General features: G+C 30.9%; 3 protein-coding genes and 1 non-coding gene across 7 annotated transcripts; 2 read left to right on the top strand and 2 right to left on the bottom strand.

Moving 5' to 3' along the window:
- The first annotated feature begins 839 nt into the window (after nucleotides 1–839).
- Nucleotides 840–6,341, top strand: LOC101508610 (mitotic checkpoint protein BUB3.3). 3 transcript variants are annotated; one of them, XM_027331751.2, is made up of 10 exons: nucleotides 840–1,173; nucleotides 1,257–1,393; nucleotides 1,976–2,058; nucleotides 3,025–3,276; nucleotides 3,820–3,892; nucleotides 4,814–4,894; nucleotides 4,982–5,063; nucleotides 5,171–5,271; nucleotides 5,578–5,698; nucleotides 5,810–6,341. In XM_027331751.2, exons 1-9 carry the CDS (start codon nucleotides 1,060–1,062, stop codon nucleotides 5,654–5,656), a joined length of 1,002 nt encoding a protein of 333 aa, XP_027187552.1. In that variant the 5' UTR covers nucleotides 840–1,059; the 3' UTR covers nucleotides 5,657–5,698; nucleotides 5,810–6,341. The 3 variants fall into 3 exon arrangements, with proteins under 3 accessions (XP_027187552.1, XP_073221166.1, XP_073221165.1); XM_073365065.1 differs by having other exon boundaries at nucleotides 5,789–6,341; XM_073365064.1 differs by having other exon boundaries at nucleotides 5,578–6,341.
- On the bottom strand, nucleotides 864–935 carry TRNAW-CCA (transfer RNA tryptophan (anticodon CCA)). Its single transcript has one exon. It is a non-coding gene; the product is annotated as a tRNA-Trp (tRNA).
- A 2,968-nt stretch (nucleotides 6,342–9,309) lies between the features above and the next one.
- On the top strand, nucleotides 9,310–11,926 carry LOC113785413 (eukaryotic translation initiation factor 5A-5-like). Of its 2 annotated transcripts, XM_027331753.2 has the most exons (5): nucleotides 9,310–9,519; nucleotides 9,728–9,850; nucleotides 9,948–10,004; nucleotides 10,609–10,683; nucleotides 11,546–11,926. In XM_027331753.2, the coding sequence occupies exons 1-5, from the start codon at nucleotides 9,397–9,399 to the stop codon at nucleotides 11,645–11,647; spliced, it is 480 nt and encodes a 159-aa protein (XP_027187554.1). In that variant the 5' UTR covers nucleotides 9,310–9,396; the 3' UTR covers nucleotides 11,648–11,926. The 2 variants fall into 2 exon arrangements, with proteins under 2 accessions (XP_027187554.1, XP_027187555.1); XM_027331754.2 differs by lacking the exon at nucleotides 10,609–10,683 and having other exon boundaries at nucleotides 9,360–9,519.
- Nucleotides 11,927–12,844: 918 nt separating this feature from the next.
- LOC101491500 (isopentenyl phosphate kinase) lies at nucleotides 12,845–18,574 on the bottom strand. The gene is made up of 12 exons (XM_004490070.4): nucleotides 18,414–18,574; nucleotides 17,473–17,697; nucleotides 16,553–16,650; nucleotides 16,292–16,334; nucleotides 15,399–15,460; nucleotides 15,223–15,279; nucleotides 14,986–15,021; nucleotides 14,828–14,905; nucleotides 14,229–14,295; nucleotides 14,096–14,149; nucleotides 13,202–13,305; nucleotides 12,845–13,120 (listed from the first exon to the last, which is right to left on the bottom strand). The coding sequence occupies exons 1-12, from the start codon at nucleotides 18,490–18,492 to the stop codon at nucleotides 13,025–13,027; spliced, it is 999 nt and encodes a 332-aa protein (XP_004490127.1). The 5' UTR covers nucleotides 18,493–18,574; the 3' UTR covers nucleotides 12,845–13,024.
- Between the last annotated feature and the right edge of the window lie 4,428 nt (nucleotides 18,575–23,002).

The raw sequence follows: 23,002 nt of genomic DNA, 5'->3' as shown, positions 1-23,002 counted from the left end.
ATATCACACGACCCTCTGTTGCGATTTTGGAGAATTTTTAGGCTATTTTGACATTAGGTATGTTTGTGCATTAATATTTTTCTTGTTTATGTACTCTCTAGATAGAATACATTTGTCATATGTAACTTAGTGTGTGTTTGGAATACTCAAAAGTCACAGTAACAACGCACGTTATGTCAACCTCCATTTTATAGCTTTGAAAATTTCACAGCAGGATGGCTGAGATCGTGCGGTGGTGGGGAGCTACCACTCAACCAAACATACAATTAGTCTACATCAAAGCTAGAACCCATGAATATCAATTGTACCTAGCTTGAAATAAAAATCTTTTTCTGCAAGAAAAATGTTTCTTAAACAATGTGAAAGTAAATAGAGGAAAATCAAGAACTCAATGATGGGTAAACTCTTGAAGTTTGTGGATCCAGACATATATGAAGGTAGTTTTTTCAGCACACAAGCAACAACAAACAGAAAGTAATTGTCTCTGATTGTTGAAATGAAAAAGGACAGGCACAAAGTTTCTAGAGAATCTTCTCTAAAGAACCCCTTTGGATAGTAAACAATTAAATGCGTCAGCTTGTTAAGAAATAAGCAAATAAGACCACACAATCTTTAGTTAAGGTGGTTAAGAAACACTACTAACGGTTAATAATATTGGTGTTAATTAAAGCACATTTCATTTAAACTCCTACTTTACATAAATTATTAATTGTCTATTAAAGATGCTCTAAATAATATTAGATAAAATTAAATAGTATTTAGAACATTGATGGTAATTATAGCATGTTTGCCTTACCTTGAGGATTGCAGACATTAAGATTTGAGAAGCCCTAAAAAAAAGAATGTGGATGAATTCAGGGATTTGAACCCGACGTGAATCGAACACGCAACCTTCTGATCTGGAGTCAGACGCGCTACCATTGCGCCACGGATCCACATGTTGTTTATTTCTATACTTAAACATACTTGTTCGAGATTACATCTTCGAAACCAAAACACACTAAGCGCGAAGAAATACGTTCAAATTACACACACAAAGCTCTACTTTGTTCTTTGAAAATGAACGCAAACAGCACGCAATCGAAGAAGTTGGAGATTCCAATAAACGACGCCGTTTCCAGAATCCGATTTGCATCTCACTCTAACAACCTCCTCATTTCATCATGGGACTCTGTAAGTTTCGTGTCGTTTTGTTGTTGTTAATTGGATTATTCATTTCACTGAATGAATCAATTTGGTTGTGAGGTTTTTTTCAGAATCTTCGTTTATATGATTTCGACGCCTCTGTGCTCAGACTCGAAGCTCCTTCACAAGCTTCTCTTCTCGATTGTTGTTTCCAAGATGATAATGACTCCGTTGCTTTCACTGCTGCTTCTGATGGATTCATCCGAAGGTTTCCCTTTCTCTTGTTATTATTTTATGACGATGATGATATTTATCTTTTTATTCATTCATATTTTTCATATTTAATAATTTTTTGGATAAATTGCACAATTATATTCTGAATAAATATGCATTTTAGTCATTGAAATGGTAAGTGTCCGACAATTTAGTTCTAAATTTTTGCGAAATGACAATTTAGTTCATTGAGTTGAAGAACACATGTCAATTAGTCTTCCGCCAATGAAATACATATATATTGTCTTGAATGGTTACATATTGTATCAAGACAAGTATGAAACCTTTAAAATTGTGGTGTTCAATTTGAATAATAGACTAAATTGTTTGATGTTTTTTAATTTAAGAGACTAAATTGCTATTACGTAAATTTGAGGGGGTGATTTGTTTGACCGTTACAATTTCAAAGACCCAAAGGTTAGTTGTAGTTTGCTTACACCTGGCATCGATAATACCCATGTTGCCATTATGTGGTGGAACTCAAAAGCATGGCTTTCTTTTGTTTTGCCTATGATCATGATGTGTGCTTTCCATTATCTTTTGTTTGTTTTTGACTCCTGTTAAGCTAAATTTTTAGGTATGACTTGCATTCTGGAATTATTGACCCAGTGGGTAGTCACGATGACATGGCAACATGTATTGGATATTCCAATGAAACATGTAAGCTACTTACCTAAAATTTGTTCCTTCTTTCTATTTGTTTCAGTTATAAATGTTTCCTTTTATTGTTTTTTATTTGTTGGATGAATGGACAGACAAGATGAGATAGGATTGGAAATTTAGTCATTAAGAGAAGAGAATGTTGGGGTAGTTCACATTACTGAAAAGATGGTAGAGTCTTCTCCATAAGGTGTTTCGAATGTGTAAAGAAGACTTGTAGATGCACTAATAAGCAGGGTAGATCATATGAACTATGAAGGACAATTCAATTACTAGAGGTAGAGGAAAACCAAGAAAAATTATAAGCCAAATTATTATTGGAATTGATTCATATTTTAGAAAGATTCATATTTAAATGATCTACTGTTGAACTTGATTCGCAGTCGGACAGGAGTCAACCCCACCTAGTTGGTTCTTGTTTTGTTTTTTATTTGTCAATAAGATAAAAAAAATATTGAAAGGAAATATTGGCAACTAATATACATGATTCCTCTGCTAGTCCTATCTATCCTACCACTATTACCTGCACAAGATAAATAAGGATCACTTCTCAGGTTTTGTAACAAATCTTTATGCATAAACATTTGACCATTTCTCTAGTTTTCGGATATATATTTTAATATAAAACATGGTGCTGAATAAATTCTGGATGGAGAGAACAAGATTCTGTTATGATAGCAACAAATGCAAAGAAAAAGGAAAATTGTAACTCAAAACTCTGTTTTCTAATACTTTCAAAAAAATTGATTCCATTTGCCATATCATAAATGTGATATATTTGTACTAATGCGAACTTTTATTCATATCATTAATCCTTATGATGTTTCGTTCCAAGGTGCATCATAATTTTAAAAGTTCGTAGAAACAAAATTGCTTGGATGTTGGTTTTGGGCAAATGGAAGGTCTATCAAAGCCATGCTCTATTGTATCCAAGTAAAGTTCATATTATGACCTTGATTGTTGCAGGTCTGTTAATTACATCTGGGTTTGACAAGAAGTTATTGTCATGGGACGTTCGTATGAAGAAGGCTTTTTCATTATCGAAAAGTCTAGATGCAGAGACGGACACCATGTCTGTCTCTGGGTTTTTGGTTACTGTAGGCATTGGAGCATCTGTCCATGTTTATGATTTACGTAACTTCGACAAACCAATTCTATCAATGGAGCCTTGCAATGGCACCCGATTGAGATGTGTCAGTTCAATTCCTTATGCAGAAGGTAAGTATTATCAAACTTATTGTGTTTTATTTTGTCCTCCTATGAATACGCTATCATTAAGATTTCACATCAGCTATGTATATGACCAAAGTATTTTTTGTAAAGAATTGGCAACCACTCGTTGAGCTAGTTTTTATGGTTGAGTTAGGCCCAATGAATTCTCAGCCTATCGGCTACAAAGTGTTAGTGGATGTCTAAGCTTCACGAGGTCTGAAATTTATTCACTACTGCCCTATTCTTCAAACAAAAAAAATTGAATTCCACTGTCCACAGTTCAAGTCTAAAAGGCTCTTGCACGAGGAGTCATGTTAAAAATTTAATATAAAACCACTCACACGTCTTTACCTAACATGGACTAGTTAACTACTTCCTTAAAGCTGTGAAAATAACATTGCTTTCTTATTTCTAAACCACCTTGATAATTTTAGTTAATGGGTTTCCAGATACTATGGGGGATTTAAAATTACTAAACCATCTGTTCATAGACAACCAGAAGTCTGAGTTCAGAGCTTCAGGAAATTTCTAAGACTGGTGTTCTTGCAGGATTTGCAGTTGGATCAGTGGATGGACGGGTTGCATTGCAGGTTTCCAATTCATCCAATTCAAATGACATTGGGTCTGTTTCCATTTCACGTATGCATATTTAACACAACCTCTCTCCCTCCCAAAAAAGTTAGGTGCATCATAGATGTCTTGATCTATCTATCGAAGTATTTATAGAATATCAGTTATGAAGTGATGATGTAGTGTTTACACCTCAGCCATTCTATCAGCGTTTTTGTGTTAGATCATGATTATCATCATGTATTCTTATTTGTCACCTTTAGTACTTCAGTTCCTTCTTATCTTCCCAATTTTAATATATTCATTGTGCATTAAACACATGATACTAGTAGTTTCTCTTGTAGCATTTCAATCCTTTAGTTTACTGTCTTCTCATTATCCTATTGTTTGTTTCATCCTAAGTATTAAGTTATGCTTCCCTCATCTAGTCATCCATAGGTTTTTAATGCATAAAAGAGTATTCCAAACAGACAAACGCAAACTGAAGTGCTTTAAAGAGTGGCTATCATGAATTCATTTCAACAACAAAAGCTTTTGCTCACTATAAGTATAAATGGTTTAAGGTTTATTATTATAATTAAATTCAATAATGTATTTCAGTTAGTGATAATAATTTTAAAAGAAGTTATTGACTATTGTCTTGCTTGACCTCAAAGGGTTATCCTTAATTTCAAAACTGAGCACCATGGGATGATTTTCTATATGCCAATGCTATGAACATAATGAGGTTTCATATCCATCCAATTTTATTTTTTAATTATATGCGGTCTATTGTACATACAAAGCTTGGTTTTGTTCGTAATTCTAAACTATGGATTAAAGACATGATAATGGGTTTAGCCTACCACCCATCACATGTGTTTACATCTAGTTTATTGTTTAACTGAATCCAAATGCTTTATGTTGGGAGGTCGTGAATTCTTGTTAAGAACTGCCACAGGTTCTAAAAATCTGCTATATCAACCTCTGACAGATATACATTCCGGTGTCATCCAAGATCAAAAGATGGTCAGCATCATTTGGCATCAGTGAACGACATTGCGTTCAGTCCACTGTATGTGCCTTGTTATCATTAAGTTACCATTTTAAATTATATTTTATATTATAAAACTTGAAAATTGATTCGTTTTTTTCCGTTTAGTGTGTCTGGTGCTTTTGTCACTGGTGATGATGAAGGTTATGCTACCATATGGGATGCTAGAAGTAGGAAAAGGCTAGTTGAGGTATGCGCCTACCAAGTTTTGTACTTGTCTAGTTGTTATGATGTTTGTACTTTGTAATCAGCTCAGCATTTTTCTTGCTTTGCTACCTTATTTTTTCTCAATTTCAGTTTCCCAGGTACTCAAATAGTGTTGCATCCTTATCTTATAACCATTCGGGACAACTTCTAGCTGTAGCATCAAGTTATACTTACCAAGAAGCAAAAGAAATGTGAGTGATTCTCATTTTTTTTTCATGAACCATGAATCTTCCTTTTACTCTTGATTTATAGCTTTTTTTGGTCCTTGTGTTCTTAGAAACACAATGTTTAAAAATTGGTTTTGGTGACTCTATAATTTAGTAATACTTCTTACTGATTTTAAAGAAAGGCCTCGCTAGAATGGACGCAGTAATACCATCTTACATATCGTATGACCTAATTACTTCTTAAACTAAACAAGGCAGTATTCTGGTTTTCAGTCCAACCTTTATTTTGTTCATTTGATTATGGCTTCTTTTGTTCTTTGCTACTTACAGAGAAGAGCCTCCACAAGTGTTTATCCATGAAGTGGACAACATTGATATCGGATCAAGTTCTGCTCGGAGGAAACGTTAAGGATTGACAATATGCTTGCCAAAAGTAACTATGACGACACAGGTTAACCTTTGCTATTTACTTGACTTGTTCCATTGAAATGGAATTGTCAATCTCAGATGTTTTTGGGTTTTCTAATAATCTCAATCCCAGTTCTTCTTTTTATGGGTGAAGATTTGATGAAAACCTCAAGGAAACATCTAAAGGTGGAGTAGAGCATAACTTGAAAAGATTGGAAAGACCTTTGAGAGAAAGAGGATCAAAGAGGCACTAGAGAAAGGGTGACTACTTTGATGAAAGAATTTTGTAAGGATGCCTCGGCCTAGTTATTTGATTTCTTCCAAGCCCATTTTGTAAGGATGCCTCGGCCTAGTCTTCTTTGAGGGATATATTCCCTTTTAATTTATTTTTTTAGTTGATGCCATGTGTAAGAGAATATAGTATTTCCTCCCCTTAAACTTAGCTAAATTTAGGAATATAATGTAAGCCAATGTGCAGTCCTAGTAATTGGAGCCTAGTATGGCCCGTTTTAGGAAATACATAAGACTTACCTTAGTAAGCTTTGGTGACTTTATTTGTCTTTTAGCTTAGAATGAATGAAATTTCTCATTTGAGAATTGAGTAGAGCATATTGTCTCCCCCTAATTTATTGGAATAGAGTTTATTGAATTATATCAATGACATCCTTATTGTTGTGGTGTTTCTACCTTTGATTTTTCAGTCTTCCTTTCCAAGTTGATTGCAATGTCATTCTCCTTCCTTTCTTTCTTGTCCATTTGTTTATTTTTCGGCATTCTCTTCATGAAGAAGCTCATGATTTGGATTGGCTAGGGTTTGATGAAGAAGCTCATTTGTTTATAGAAGATTATGTTTTGAAAGCATTTGAGATCAGCAACAAACACCTACTCATCATACCATACAGCAAAAATGGGGAATGAGTAGCTAAAAAATTAACAAGATTGACATCAATCAGTAAACAAATAGATCATCCAGTTAAATATTGATCAATTAGATGCTGTAGAATAATATAATGGGACTATAATGTAGAATAAATCTGAACAAAAAGTACTTCAATGCAAAATAAATTTGTATTACGTTGCCATTAGATTGTACAAAGTACATTCTCCAAACTTTTCTTTTGTCAACAAATACATTGTGTACACTAAACTTGTCACATTTCCCTTTTCACCCATAACCTAAACTAATGTGGGAGGGGCTTCTGCTGTTAACTTATGTTAAGTGACAAATTGGACAAACTAGTGACGAATTGAAACAAAATTATATGATGGTGTACTTTAATTTATTTAAATGCGTGTATAACCACGTTGTACCTCACACATGTTTATTGAGATGTTTGTAACAGTTCTTGAATTTTTATGTATTTGATTCTTGTTGCTTGCGATTGCTGTATTGTAAAAAACAGAGTTATGTAAATGTACTAAAATGTATTTGAGGCACAAACCTTAGTATGACTTATGCTTAGCTTTGTGCAGTATAATATAAAAGTTGTGTTATTTTAATAAAAAATATTAGCATCTACTATTCTAATACCAAAGAAATATTTTACTCGACAAAAATATAGAAAAGAAAGTGTTGAATTTGGTTTCCGGTGGAATTAGGCCCACGTGGTGGTTTGTGGTTGTAGCGTTTTAAGAACGCTAACTCAAAACAAAGCTGCAGAGTGACGACAAAGAAGAAGAAAAGCATTCAACAAATTTCTAAAGCAAATAATAGAAAGAGAAGACGTGTTCTACTCCACCTTTATATTCAACGCTACCCAGTTCTATTAAACTTATCAGAATTCTCTTTTTCTTTTTATATATAATAATCAAAGGAATTCTTTTATTTTTTGTTTGACTTTATTACATTAATTATGCATTCTTGTTCACACGTGATTAATCTCAACTAAAATAGTCAAAAGACAACGGTTATTGTATAAATGTTAACACATGTAATATGTCTAATTACAAACATTTGTTGATAAAAAGAAATATATTTAATCGCAGTTTTGATATCTTATTTTAACTTGAATCACAAAAGTAGTTTTTTATTTAATTTCTCCTCAGTTTTGGTCCTCAAATAGAATTTTAGTCCAAATTTTAATGAAGTGTCATTTTTTTTTAATTCACACTGCACCATTTATAATCATAAATTTCAAGTACAATTGTTGTACCACGAAATCTTGAGGCATCGTGGGTTAAATAAGCACAAAAATGATATTTCATCAAATTTTGGACCAAAATTCTGTTTGGAGACCAAAACTGAAGAGAAATAAAATTGGGGAACTATTTTCGTGATTCAACTATAATAGGGAGATTAAAACTGCAATTAAACCAAAAAAATTTCTATTCGAAAATTTGTTAAATGTTTTTGCTCTTTTTATCTTAATAAGTGGTGATTTAGAATAAAATTTCGATGACAATTGTAACTGAAGTACGACGAAGTAGCTCTCAATGAAAGTACTTCCAAATACTCTCCCATTAATTGAGTGAGAGTTGAAGGGAGTAATAGATAATTTTAGATATGAATGAATATATATCTTACACTTGAAATATGTGATCTTTATATGAAGAATAATTTGATGAGGTGTCCTAAGTGGTAGTTAAGCATTGTAAGATTATTGGCGGGATTTTCTTATAGTTGTGTAATGTGTTGGTCAATTGACTACGATGTAATCATAGATGCGAGGCACATGTTCATTTGTGGCATGGGTCGATAGGCTTGTCCTACGCCAATTTGTGGATTTGCAAGACAATGGTTTTAAATCTATTTAGCGCTTGAGTTTAGTTGTTTTGGACCATAGTCCACTTCAGAATAAGTGATTTCCACATAAATTTAATTTATCTTTCGTGTTTTGTTTGTGATTTCATCGTCTAATTGGTTGTTTGTCATCTTAGTACAACATTATTTTATTGTCAGAGTTCCTTTATTTTTTTTTGACAGAAAAATAAGTTTTATTCGTAATTTGAGAATAATACAATCAAACTGATCATGACTTGAGACATTCCCTATCATATTTTGAGATTAAATCTAATGACTAAAAAAAACCAAAAACAAACTACGGATATATATAAATATTTCAGAAGCTAACGAGAAATAACCAAATCAAAACTTTAATCATAAAAAACTAAATTAATTTCTTTCATGTATCACTAATGATCAAGATAATGCAAGATCCAATCATTTCAACTTATCGATCTTTGAGGGGAGAAAAAATTATTATTTGTTCATATCAACTATATGTCATATTTGATATGACTAATTCAACTACGTGTTATTAAGTCGTATGTAAGATGTATGTTGAATTTCACGATAACTTGCGTAAATCCTTAATTCAAAAGATGACAAAACGAATCTTTTATCCATGTGAATATCCCACCAAACGATTATTTTGACCGTATAAGATTTTAACCACCAAATCAAATCACAAATTACTCTGTTATTTTGTCAATTTTCATAGCGAAACAAAATCAATAGTAAATTATACCACCTTGATTAAAATTTCTAACACCACTTTATACTCCATATCATCAACAACTTAATTAATAAAGATAAACATCATGATTGGATGTGAGATGAACAAATCAAGAGAGATAAAGTTGAATATTATATCATGATTGGACGTGAGTTGAATATTATATATAAAAAAAGAGATAAAGTTGAATAATTATCACTAAAAAATAGTGAGAATAAAAAATGTTACATGATATATATTTCTATAAAAGAAAATAAGAAAATGAAGTTCGACGAAGAATTGAAAAATGTCGGACGAGGAACACCATTTCGAGTCCAAGGCTGATGCTGGAGCATCAAAGACATATCCACAACAAGCTGGCACCATTCGCAAAAATGGTCACATTGTTATCAAAAACAGACCCTGCAAGGTTTCTCTTTAGCTTTCATTTCTTCAATTTTTGATCCATTTTGAACCATGTTGTGCTTACTTTTCTTTTTTCAGAAAAAAACACAAAATTGTATAAATTAATCTGATTAATCAAACCCCATGTGTTTTATGGTTTTTGTTTCTGTAAAACAAAGTTAAAGTTTTGATTTTTAGTTGATTAATTTTTGTGGGGTTTGTGTTGTGAACAGGTAGTGGAAGTTTCAACTTCAAAAACTGGGAAGCATGGTCATGCAAAGTGTCACTTTGTTGGTATTGACATCTTCACTGGCAAAAAACTTGAAGATATTGTTCCTTCTTCTCATAACTGTGATGTATGTATGATTTTGATTAAATTTTTTTATTTATTTAGATTTTATTTTTAATTATTTAATTAACTAACCAAAGTAGCTGTGTTTGTGGTTACAACAGGTTCCTCATGTCAATCGCACTGACTACCAGCTTATTGATATCTCAGAGGATGGATTTGTAAGATTACACACAAACTTGCTTCCCTTTACTGCTTTCTTTTTTTGTTGATGTTTTGGATGAATAATAATTTTGGTAAAATCACGACGACACTTTAATTTTGTTGAAGCTCTGAAGTATAACTTTTGTTAAAATTGTGGTGGCACATCCTGATTATGTCAGACTCACCTTAATTTTGATATGGTGTGACTTGTAGATATGGCAATTTTGGCAGGATAAATTGTAATATGCATAATTTTTCTGAGTCTTGTTAATAAGTGTATGAAGGATATGGCTTACAGAGTTAACTAGTTGAAAAATAAGTGTTATTTTTGTTTTCTTAATTAATGTCTTTAAGCATAAGTAGGTAGTCCTAAGCTTTTTCTTTTTCTGTATAAGTGCATGTTTAGACTAGTTTGTTTTAAAGGGTCAAAATAGCTTATTTTTGGTCAGCTTCCCAAGAAAACTTTTGATAAACAATGGTTAATGAGTGTAGTTAATGACTTTTTAATGGTTAATTAGTTTGTCAACTGGTTGTTAATTTTTTATCCTGTACCTTAAACTTACGGTAATGTGACTCTTTTCTTAAAGGTGAACTAAACATATTTTTCATTGAATATATTAGGTGAGTCTGCTGACTGAGAGTGGTGGTACTAAGGATGACCTCAAGCTTCCATCTGATGAAAGTCTGCTTTCACAGGTTAGCTTGAACGATAATCTTGACGAGTTTTGCTTGTTGTGTTGAATAGTTACATGACATTCATTAGAGATGTAATTAGTTTATAGTTTGCTATCAGGTAGTTACTATCTTAATCTCCATGTATAGAGTAGCTTGATGTAAACACACTTTCTCGTTTTATCAATGTCAATTTTACTTTTCTTCCAACTTTTTATCATCTTCTCCTTCTAAGCCATAATTTCTTCCAACATTGCATGTTTGGCTTGAATTTGATTTCTTCAGTAATAAAAGTTTGCAGTTATACGCAATAAACAATCTTAGTCATTGATTTGAGATCATACGAATCACATTATTCACTAAATCAATTTTAAACAATCTTAGTCATTGATTAGAGATCCTACAAATCACATTATTCACTAAATCTGTTTTAAACAATTTCAGTCATTGATTTAGATTAGAAAGTCGACATCGGTAACTACATGACGCAGTTACTGTAGGGAATCCATCTCGGTTTGGTTTTTAGTTAGGAGTCTCCATACATCCGTTCAAAAGTAAAATTGAAAAGTTCATATGTCTGAAATAAATGTAAGGAAAGGGTTGCTTTTGTAAACTCAGTTTGCAAAATGAAGCTTGTTCAAATATAAGTTTGCTCTTTGTTAACTTGTCCTATTTAACTTAATGCATCTTTGGATTGACGGTAACTTTGGTGGAATCATGGTGTGCCACCTTGATTTTGGAAAAAACTATACTTTAGAGTTTCAACAAATTCACAATGCCACTGTGGTTTCGTGAAACTCACCTTGATAGTAACAAAACTGGCATGAGATTGATGAGTTTTATAATTTGCACCTTCTTGTACTGATTTCAAATTCTTGTGATGCAGATCAAGGATGGATTTGGTGAGGGTAAAGATCTGATTGTGAGTGTTATGTCTGCCATGGGTGAGGAGCAGATTTGTGGCCTTAAGGACATTGGTCCCAAGTAATATATAGAGCGCCATAAATGCTGCTTGGAATTGAGATGGTATATTTAATATTTGTGTGTTTGTTGTGTAAAGATATAAACCTAAGTTTGAGAAATTCTTACTAGATATGGTAATGGTTGACTTTATTGAGTCGTTGACCACTTATATTTTTGTGGTATGAGATCAATAATTGAACCATCAAGTCTGTTATATGTTGCGAAGAAGTTATATTGGCTACTAGCCAGTAACACTTGATTTTATATGGTTATATAATAAGACCTTCTAACGTTTCTCCTATAATTCTCTCCATTTTGATAGGGGTGATTTGGGTATGGGTGGATTCGGGCCCAATTTTACCAAACCATCTAAAACCGAGTCTGCATAGTACGGGTTCGCGGGTGGGTTGGTTGGGGTGATGAGCTTTTTATTTTTTATTGGGATGTTCATTTTTTAACTTTTTGTTTATTTTATTATCAAATTTAGTTTTTTAAGAAAAAATATATTGGACTTTTAATATTTTTGTCAATTTTTGAGAATGTTTTTATCAAACAGTCCATTTATAATAGTGGTGTGATGACCAAGTGAGACTAAAAGATTCACTATAAACAATTTAGGTTTATATACTTAGAGTTTTAAGTGAAACGATTGAGTTTAGGTAGTGGTAGATCTATTTTTTTCACTCGCACCAGGCCTCTGACTTGCTATAATCCACCTGTGTATCAAATTAGCTCATTTGGGGGGACTCATGTTCAAAGTTCAGTCGGGTCTAATTTTGCTTAGCTCTACATTTTGATACATTATTATACTCTATTTGACTATTCAATTAATTTAAGTTTTGTTTTTCATTGATTATTTTATTTTCATAAAACAAGTTTTATGAAGGGCACTTCTGAACATGCGTGGTCAAGAAGATTAATTATGCTTGGTTAATTTTTTTAACATATGTAAAACTAATTGCTTTTGGTTATCATCAAGACTTGATTTTTGTAATTGAATCCTTATGTATATCAAAACACTTTTGGCTATTTTCTAAACCGGAAATCTACGGTCATATCCACACAAAAAACTGCTAACAATTTAAAATGAACATTTTTTTGAAGTTGAACAGAAATTTTTTTTTTTTTTTTTCTGTAACAAAATGTTCAAAACAAACAACAAACTAAAATTAAATGTAAATTTTTAGACAATGGCAAGGAAATGTCAAATGCTCATCAGAAATTAATTTAACTTTCAATCTTTATTATATGCATAAAACATCACTGTAATATGACAAGTGATTGGTGATTGTTTCTGGTAGTAACATAAGTGTAAATTTTAGTACAATTAACTCACATTCTTGAGCCTAAAATCATTACTTCCTCTTGATGATTGAGACTTATGCAGAAGATTCAGTTATGGTTATCTCGATGATCGAACAACTGTCCCGAGCCAGTCATCAGGAATGCTGCTTCTCAGATCCCCGTTTAAGGCCTTTAATGAATGGCTTGTTGCTGCCTGAAATGCAATAACAAGTTTCAACATTAGGAGATCTAAATATAAGCTAAACATATGAGACATAACAAAAATAAATGTTACTTTCACAATGTAGACATCAATTCCAAGTTTTGCTATCATTGCAGCTTCTGAGATCTTTGTTTTCATCCCACCAGTTGTATCATGAGCAGCAACAGTTAGCTCAACTGTAAGATAACAAATACGTGACAGAAAAGTTCAATCCATACGTCCAAATCACGTATCCAATGGAAGCATGCACGTTAAAATGCCAATGTGAAAACAACGGGTTAATGAGTGAAAACAAAAACTCTCAAATCTTTTTGTTGAACTTCAGCTATGCAGTGGCATGCACTGAGTTATAATAGATTCATACACCATTCCAACCAGTGTTGTGCGGATGGAAAATGTGGAAGAAGGCCAAAAATCCATCATATAAACACGCCATTGCGGCCTATGGCACTACCATGGGTGGGTTATGGTGGCTAGTCGAAAAACAACAAGCCTTGTCCCACTAAGTAGGGTCGGTTACATGGATCGAACGATGCTATGATGTTCTATCATATAGCGTATCTCTTTTCAGCTCAATAAAAATTCACCATAAAAACATAGTGCTGCCACTTAATGCAAAATCATAGCAGATATAATAGGTGTTGTGGCCTATGCTGGCTGGTAGAAAATCCGCCATGGCAGAAATTTGACAACACTGGTATAAAGTTCGGTTTAGATTAACCTCTAGCTAATTCAAGCTTCACAGTCAAAATGAGTTCGTAGTTCTTCGGTTAATGAAAAGTTGTTATAAGCTGATAGATGTTTATGGAGAAATTAAATGAGAAAGCATCTATGAAAATTAAGATACAGTAACTAATTTCAACTTATACTGCAAAATTGCAATTCAGAAAACTCAATCACTGAAAGATACTTTCAATATTTCATTTCTTAGAAGTACTTCAGAAATGTTAATCTAAGTTTACTTACTTGAGTTTTGCAACTTTGGTTTTATGACTGACCAGCTTCCATCTTCAGCAACAGCTATCAGAGTTGAAAAGGTTGTTATTTGAAGAGACTAGAATAGGCCATATGAAAGGTAAAGTTTACAGCAAGTACTCACCAATCTCCTTTAAGAGTATTGCATCAGGTTCTGTTGGCGGTCGATCATATACTCCATATACATCTGTCTTTCATTCAAGATTAACAGAAAACATTCATGTAACATCTAGGGCTTGTTTGGATAAACAACTTAATTAAGTGCTTATAGGATAAACACTTATCATATAAGAACTTGTGTAAGTTATTTCTATAGTAAAAGGGAAAATATGATCACTCTATTTTCATATAAGCTATAAGCTATTTTTATAAGTTATTCTTGAAAACTTACAGACATGATGAGTTTTTTCATAGGTATTCCCTAACACCTTGTCAAGTGCTTATGCCAATAGATAAATTGTTCATAAGTCAATTCAAACACAGCCCTAAAATTTGAGATATGTAAGTTGTGATAGGCTGTTGTTTCAAGTACTTTGGTCCAAGATAATTCAAAATTGTGATTTTGCAAATTTATCTTGCATATTTATACAGTCTCTAACAGCTAATTGCATGTCTGCAACAGATTCAACAAAAGCTAACTGCATGTTTGCAATATATCGAATATCGAGATGTTCATTACTTGGATGCAATATATCAAAATTATAGATGACATATGGAGGATACCAAGAAAACAACATATTTAGGCTTTGAGTATGCTGCAAGATGACTTATAATGACATCTCCACTCAAAATAGTGCATTCCTGAAAAGAAGAAAAAAAAGTGAAAACTACAAATTTTTATTATTAATGAATAATAAAACTTAAATAGATTGCGTCTCTACCTGAATATCATCAAGCACTGCATCTCCATGCAGAACCTAGACAAATTGCAAGGAAACCGACATCATTCTAAATGAAGAAAGAAAATAAAATAAAAACAATTACAGAAATATGAAAGAAATGAAGTGCATAATTTGACACCAACTTCATTCAAAATTTCATAGAAAGAAAGACCAAGTTTTTTTTCTCTATCTTATGGAATCTGTCTACCACAATCGGATAGAGGAATTCAATCTTACAGGTGTAAAACCAGAATCGATAGCCCTAGCCACGGAAGACAAATCGGCTGAAGATATCTGCACATGTTGAATATGAACTTAGAATAGTAACTTCATCTGAAAAGAAAGACAAAACAAAACTATAGTTCATTGTTGATGAATAGGTCCAGCATATTTTCAGTTGAGAGTATACTAACATGTCTTTCACTGGTGATCCATCCACATGAGAAAGGTGACATTCCAATTGAAGGAATACCCTCTGCACAAAGATACTAATCAATTTAGAATGAATTGTACACTCCCTTTAAAGATTTTGAAGCCAAAAAAGGGTGACACATGTAGCTGCAAGTATTAAATTCCAGTGCAATGATAGTTTTTATATATGCAATACATAGCTTCCACAAAACTTACAATTACAGATAAAAGCTTCGTTCAAAGATGAAAAGCGATGTCGCAAAAACCCTTCCAGTTTTGGTCGATTTTTGGTGTTATCAAAACGGCCAAGAGTTCTGAAGAGTAAAGACATATTGACATACATAGTTTTCAAAAGATTGATTTTACTTTCACCGGTTAATTTTTCTTCAATTTCAGGATTTCTTTCAAGCTCGTATTAACTACAGGAAAATAAATGAATGCCTCACTTCCATATTCCATCAAATAGTAAGGTAAGGAAAGGAGAGTGGCATGTTTATCAATTATTAGAACCACCTTCAAATTGTAAAAATCAAATAGTGATAAAAAAGTTAATAGAAGACTAAATAGTGGTGCTGTAGCCTAGCGAAATTTAACAAACTGCTATTGTTCCGTGATACGTAGTTTAGTACAAATTGTTATCAAATAGCGGCTACATAAGCACTATACATTGTAGCATAGCAAAATTTATTGACAACACTGAGAAGACTGCACTAAATAGATAGGAACTACACAAGACAAATCATGATACGGCGGAAAAGGTTAGATGTAGTAATGCTGACACCAACTACACCATGATAGCAGAAAAGCATGAACAAAAAATAAATACCCAATGTTTTGATGTAACATGCAAATTTGTGCATATATATAGTATAGATTGCAATAAGAATGAAACTACCTCTGGCTAGTGCTCTAACGATTTCAAGATTTAGAGTGGTTACCTGAAATTGGAATTAAATGGAATAATAAGCATGGAGGTAATCCTCATTCTGAAAGTAATTTGTATAAATGCAATTTTTATATTTTGTTTTGAAGACAAATAAGGATTTGTATATTGTATAAGAATCATAAAAATCCGAGTCAAACACAATAAGTGAAATAAAAGAGTTATTAATTACAACTATCGATAGATGTTATAAAATTGCAAATGATTACTTACTGATATTCGCGTAGCAACAAAGCCTCCCTTGACAAGAGGTTTATTCAGCTGTCCCTTGTGAACACCAGATTTGCTAGCTTGGAAATGACCAAAAGAACCTGAGAACACCACAGAGACTAATATAAACTAGTTGCTTATCATTAAGAATTAAATGTCCAGTTTTTAAGCATCACTTATAATGTGAAACAAGGTTGTCAAATCAAATCACGATCCAAATGGTGAAGCACTTCAAGATCAAAAACTTGTTAATTCTAGTGTTAACTCCATCCACCAAACCAATTGAGGATATAATATCCATACAATTTTGGTTTAAATAGTTTTGCATAAAAGTTAATAGATTGCAGAAACTGGTTGGAGAATAAATGACTCGGGCGACTTTTGTTTAACAAAGGGTATATGACCATTTTGATTCAATGTCAATTTTGCTGCTAATGAATCCATCCTTAAAATAACATCAAATTGGTCCTTCAAGTTCAAGGACAGATCAGATGCCATTGATTATCATTGAAGGATTCAGAGGGCGTATGGAAGAGCTTACTGAACTTATCTTATGATATATTCATCAGCTGTTTTCAGCATATTTTCATAAGCTCTCTATATAGCCTACAAAAACAACTTATACAGAGTAAGTTGAGTTTACCCTCATTTTGTCTTCATTTGTAGAAACAAATTTTTCAAAAACTCTACGATAAGTGCTTATTGAATCAACTCTTAAGTAATCTTTTTAGCTAGCAACCCTAGACCACAATGGATGTCTTTAAAAACAATGCTTGCTTTCATTATATATGTATATTGTTACCTCCAACATTTATTCCTCTCTGTATAAGCTATATCAATATAAGAAAAGATATAATTGCTCTAATATTTTCATTAAATCGAATGAGAATGTTTAACTCAAAGATGAAAAAAGATTAAGAAACCTGCTCCGTGAACAACAATGAAACGGCTACATTCCACGACAGAATCATCTCTGAATTCGTCCGGATTACAACAGATTCCTGAATCGCCAGGTCTCTTGCTCCAATCCATCCCAGGAGGCTTCTCAGAAGATGCAATCATTGCTTGCCTAAGCTGTTCTGAAACCTTGTGAAGAATCTCCTCATTTATCTTCTCTAACTCATTTTTGCAAGTAATTGCAGCACCTCCTGAATATTCCACAAAAAGATTTTTACTTAGTCACAAATAGGAAAGAAAAAAAAAAGTCCTCATAATAAAACACTATAGCACCGACACTTCCAATTGAAGGCGTACCCGAGTGTCTATATGTACATCATCATGATCATCATTATTAACAATTCATTATCTAGAAATTAATCTGTTATTAATTACTAACAACTATCATCACAAATCAACCTCATATCAATATTAATTTACTATTCATTCTCATTAACTAACCATTAATAAGTCTCTAATCATCATCTTATAGATTAATTCCTTTATCTAATCAACAATAACTACTTTTTAACAATACCTAGCCACTTATTGAATTCTGGTTAATACCTAGTTGATTAATTCATTATCATAATCGATTATTAGTCAACCTAATCGATTAATCACGACCAGTATTCCTAATTCTACACTAATACATGTAGTTAGATGCAATAATTTCGATTTTTGTTTTCAAATTATTAGTGTCAGTTTTGCGTTTGTGTCTATGTGAGTGTTTCATAGGTGATAGGTTAAACATTCCAACTACAATGGATTTCGTTCAAAACATACAGAAAAGTAATGATGCAAAATGCTAACTTTGAGATACTATAAGCTATCAACATTGTAAAGTGACAAACTTTGAAAAGAAATTAAGCAAAATAATAATGAAAAAAATGGAGTTAATAAGAAAAAGCAGAGAGAGTAGTTATACCGAGTTTTACAATACAGCGGATAGGTTGAGTGAAGATAGTTTGCGTTTGTGTTTGATTCTGATTCTGATTCTGCGCCATTTCCCTTTGAACAAGTTGAACAGTGAAGTGAAAAGTCAAAAGGAAGAAACAAAGTGAAATGATTAATTAACTCTCAAATCCATTCCTTTCATTTGGGTTTACTATACCAATCAACTTTTTTTTTATTTTTAATTATTACTATATCCATGTCCCCTCCATATAAGAAATTATTGATTAAATTAAAAAAATTAATTATAGTATTAAATATATTGATAATTCGTACATTTATGATTTTATTGTAGATCATAAAAAAAATTAACATAATTGAGGGTAAATTTGTAAATAATTAACTAATATATTAAAAAGATATCTTATACAAAGAGAAAAAAATAATATAATACACTGATTTTATATTTAGGAACAAGATAGTACTAACGGCAAGTTAAATAAGTATTTTTGTTTGTAGAAAAAATATAAAGAAACTTGAACACAATTGTTAATTAAAAATTCGAACTTAAGACATAGTATTCACGGTAACAAATATGTTGCTATTTGATAATTGAATTAAACTTTACGGATAGGTTAAATAAATTTTGAATACTATAAAATTTTAATGATTTACTTTGCCTAAAAAAATTGCACCTTCACTTTCGGTCTATGCCTTCAACTCATATTTATCTTATGAACTTTTTAATGAACTTTTTGTAGGCAAACTTAGAATATTATAAAAATTTCCTCTACAATAATTTAAAATTTCTTAACAAAATATTAATCAAATATTAACTTAACAATCATGCATAAAAATTACAAATTTTGAATATTTGTATTTATGATCTTATGGTCAATATTTTGCTTATATTTTAAAAAGTATAAGACACATTGACTTGAACTTATTTGATGAAGTATAAAATATGATTCAAATTTTATACAAATTTGCATGTTTGATCTATTCAATAAAAATTATTAATTTGATAGTTGAATTAATAATTTAAGTTTAAATATGTATTTGGTCCTTGTAAATATATCACTTTTTTATTTTAGTATTCATAAGTTTTTTTATTTTTTATTAAGTTCCTGTAAAATCAAAGACGATCGACTTTGGTCCCGTCAAATCAATATTAAAATGAAGAATTTTCCAAAAACCCTTAAACCCTTTTTTTAATTTTTAATTTTATTTTCTTTATAAAATAACATTAATTATTAAATGATCAATAAATAAAATTATTAATTAATAATATAAAATATTTATATTTTTAATATATCATAAAAGATGATGTATTTTTGTGTATTTATAAGTCCACATGTTATCATAATTTATCAGCTCTTTTTTTAGGAACCAAAACCTATTGTTTATGATTTTACGGTGACTAAATAAATACAAAATTGCAAAAACTAAAATAAAAAAATGATATATTTACAAGGACCAAAGATATATTTAAAACAATAATTTAATATCTACAAAGAGTTATTATACAAAGTAACTAAGGTAAGAGTTACTTTTAAGTCAATGATCTTCACTCTCTCTATATCTATTTATAATATAGACATAATTGCTCATGCGGTCCTTTAATTTAATTTCATATAACATAGTCGTTTATCTTTTTTTTTTTTCTTTCTGATTTGGTCCTTTATTTAATTCTAAGTAAACAATTTGATTTTTTATGTTTTAAAATGTTAACAATGTTATCATTTTTTTTACAAAAATTCATCAAAATTTTCAAACAAAACTCATAAAATTAATTATCATCTTCATTTTAATTCAAATTTCATCAAATTTATAAATCAAATCTTCAAATAAACTCATATTTTTATTCTTTATATTTTCAAATTTTTATAATAAAATTAAATAAAGGACCAAATTGAAAAAAAAAAAGATAAATAACTGAAATATTATATGAAATTAAGTTAAAAGACTGCACGAGCAATTGTGCCTATAGTATATAAAATCAGTTCCCAAAACATTATATTGTCATCTCATCACTATTTTAGCCACATAGAGTTATATATCTATCTTTACTATTAGATTCCTTACCCATCATACATCAATTTTCCTTCAATATGGTAACAAACTCACATAAAATATCAATAACACCACCACATTAAAATAAGCAAGACAAGACATATTAAATATTCAGTTATTAAAATTTTAAAATAGATTTGATACCTCATACGTTGTCTTTTTCTTTTCCTCTTTCAATTGATGTTAATTTGTTGTACTAATGTGTTTTGCATAGTTTGTTTTACTAAAAATATATTTGAGTTGTCATATTCATGATAGTTATTACTTATATTTACTTTCCATATGCTCCATCTAAATGGTTAATATGTTTCGCTATGTTTTATAACCAAAACAACTTAATTTCAACAAAAATCACTACGCGAAAAATAGAATTTAATTTAATACATCAACGTCTAAATTTAATTTAATACAATTTTTAGTTTCTATAAAATCACTACGCGAAAAATAGAATTTTATAGTGTTTTTTTAAGCCATTTACAGCACATTTTTTATAAAAAAAAAGTGTTGTAAAATCGAGCGCTGTAAAAAGATACAACAGCGCTTTTTAAAATAAAAAAGCACTGTAAAATATGCAGATATATTGTGCGCGCTTGTTATGCACATTTTACAGCCTTTTTTTTAAAAAGCGCTATAATATATGCATTATAATGCACATTTTACAGCGCTTTTTCAAATGAACGTTGTAAAATGTGCACACAATATATGCATTATAATGCACATTTTACAACGTTTTTTCAAATAAGCGCTGTAAAATGTGCACACAATATATGCATTATAATGCACATTTTACAGCGCTTTTTCAAATAAACGCTGTAAAATGTGCACTCAATATATGCATTTACAATGCACATTTTACAACGCTTTTTCAAATAAGCGCTGTAAAAGGTGCACTCAATATATGCATTATAATGCACATTTTACAATGCTTATACGCTTTTTCAAATAAGCGTTTTAAAATGTGCATTTTTTTTTAATTTAAAAACATTGTAAATTAAATATTTAAAAAGCGTTTTTTGGTTTTTTATGATATTTTTTTAGAAAGTGTTGTCTTTTAATTTTTTTTCAAAAATCATTTTCATCCAGAATCAGTTCACACAACAACAGAACATATTCATATACATATTCAGAATCAATTTACACAATCAGTACACAAAAACAGAACTATATAACTTAACTTATAACTTGACTTATAACTTAATTTACACAACAACAGAACATATTCAGATACATATATAACTTAACTACATATACAATTTAGATATTGTACAACAACACATATTCATATACATATTCAGATATTGTGCCCTATTCATATACATATAACTAACATTATTACACAGAACATAACTAGCTACCATATAATATTCAGATCCCTCGCAGCATGCTATTTCTCAGAAAATCAAATAATTTTCATTTCAAGCACATACTGACACCAGTCTTCCTTTAATTCAATTAGATCTTTCTCAGAGTATGTTGGACTGGAATTGTCAAAGTACTGTGCAATATAAAAATTGAACATAAATAAGTTAGGATCAAATATATACATAATTTATATATGAAAATCAAATAATGAAAATACAGTACCATTTCTGGAATGATAGTTTGATTCCTATGAACAATCTCCTTCATGAATCTCAATACATAGTACCCACAGTCGATGTTGTTCGTTTGACGAGAGCACTATAAAATAAAACATATAAGTCAATAAAATATTTGTGCATTGATTGTAAAGGCATATATTTGTAAATGAAAATTTAAAGGCATATATTTCAAACCTTTATTGGAATCCATGTGATGTTATTAGACTTTTTCTTCGACACTGTAGCACCTCTTTGAGCTCGAAAAACTTGTAAAGCACTATCGAATAAATAAATGTTATTATTATAGCATTAACAAACACATTATTTATACATTAACAAACACATTACTTACGTGTCGAACATAGTCTTTATATCAGAGTGATTGTTGTAATTGTCGTGCAAATGATCTAAATAGTATACAACTTCAGAGGTCACATTGATTGCAAATAACACCCAATGTGCCCTACAACAGCAAAAATTTGGTTGGCAATTTTGTTTACACAACTAATAAATATAAGATCTCATAAATTAAAAAAGATATAAATAAAAAATATATAATTACGTACCCTGAATTATATGGTGCAAAGAACAACTTATCATTCTCTATATTTCCTAATAACATATCTACAATGTATTTTTTTACATTCACTGGATCGAGTTTACACATCGAAAGCTTATGCGGATACAAGAATGAATATCTATTTGACAATCTGCGCAAGCACACCAACTTCTCATACAAAAACCTTCAATGAAAATTTCAAATTAGATTAATTATAAAAAAATTTAATTAATTAAAAGTAGTTTTTTACCTTATGTACAAGCTGATGACAGTAGCACTCAACTCCTTATGGTTGAGAAGTTCGTATATGTGCTCCTTTTCAAAAAATTCTTCATACTCATCTCCGAATATAGCTTTATTCATGGTTATGATGTGTGAATCGTCGTTGCTGCCCATATTCCTTTTTACTTG

Source organism: Cicer arietinum, chromosome 2 (genome assembly GCF_000331145.2).
Source record: "Cicer arietinum cultivar CDC Frontier isolate Library 1 chromosome 2, Cicar.CDCFrontier_v2.0, whole genome shotgun sequence".
In the NCBI taxonomy this organism is placed as follows: domain Eukaryota; kingdom Viridiplantae; phylum Streptophyta; class Magnoliopsida; order Fabales; family Fabaceae; genus Cicer; species Cicer arietinum.
The sequence above is the reverse complement of the archived record's forward strand: the minus strand, read 5'-3'. Positions and strand labels throughout refer to the sequence as shown.

Bases quoted from the DNA above. Each gene is read 5' to 3' on its own strand.
- LOC101508610 (XM_027331751.2), top strand. From the start codon at position 1,060: ATGAACGCAAACAGCACGCAATCGAAGAAGTTGGAGATTCCAATAAAC. The intron at 2,059-3,024 runs GTAAGCTACTTA...TGATTGTTGCAG, and splicing joins TGGATATTCCAATGAAACAT to GTCTGTTAATTACATCTGGG. The intron at 4,895-4,981 runs GTATGTGCCTTG...TTTTCCGTTTAG, and splicing joins GACATTGCGTTCAGTCCACT to TGTGTCTGGTGCTTTTGTCA.
- LOC113785413 (XM_027331753.2), top strand. From the start codon at position 9,397: ATGTCGGACGAGGAACACCATTTCGAGTCCAAGGCTGATGCTGGAGCA. The intron at 10,005-10,608 runs GTAAGATTACAC...TGAATATATTAG, and splicing joins ATATCTCAGAGGATGGATTT to GTGAGTCTGCTGACTGAGAG. The intron at 10,684-11,545 runs GTTAGCTTGAAC...CTTGTGATGCAG, and splicing joins ATGAAAGTCTGCTTTCACAG to ATCAAGGATGGATTTGGTGA.
- LOC101491500 (XM_004490070.4), bottom strand. From the start codon at position 18,492: ATGGCGCAGAATCAGAATCAGAATCAAACACAAACGCAAACTATCTTC. The intron at 15,461-16,291 runs GTAGTTTCATTC...ATCTTTGTGCAG, and splicing joins CGTTAGAGCACTAGCCAGAG to AGGGTATTCCTTCAATTGGA. The intron at 14,906-14,985 runs GTAGAGACGCAA...TCTTCTTTTCAG, and splicing joins CAGTGCTTGATGATATTCAG to GAATGCACTATTTTGAGTGG.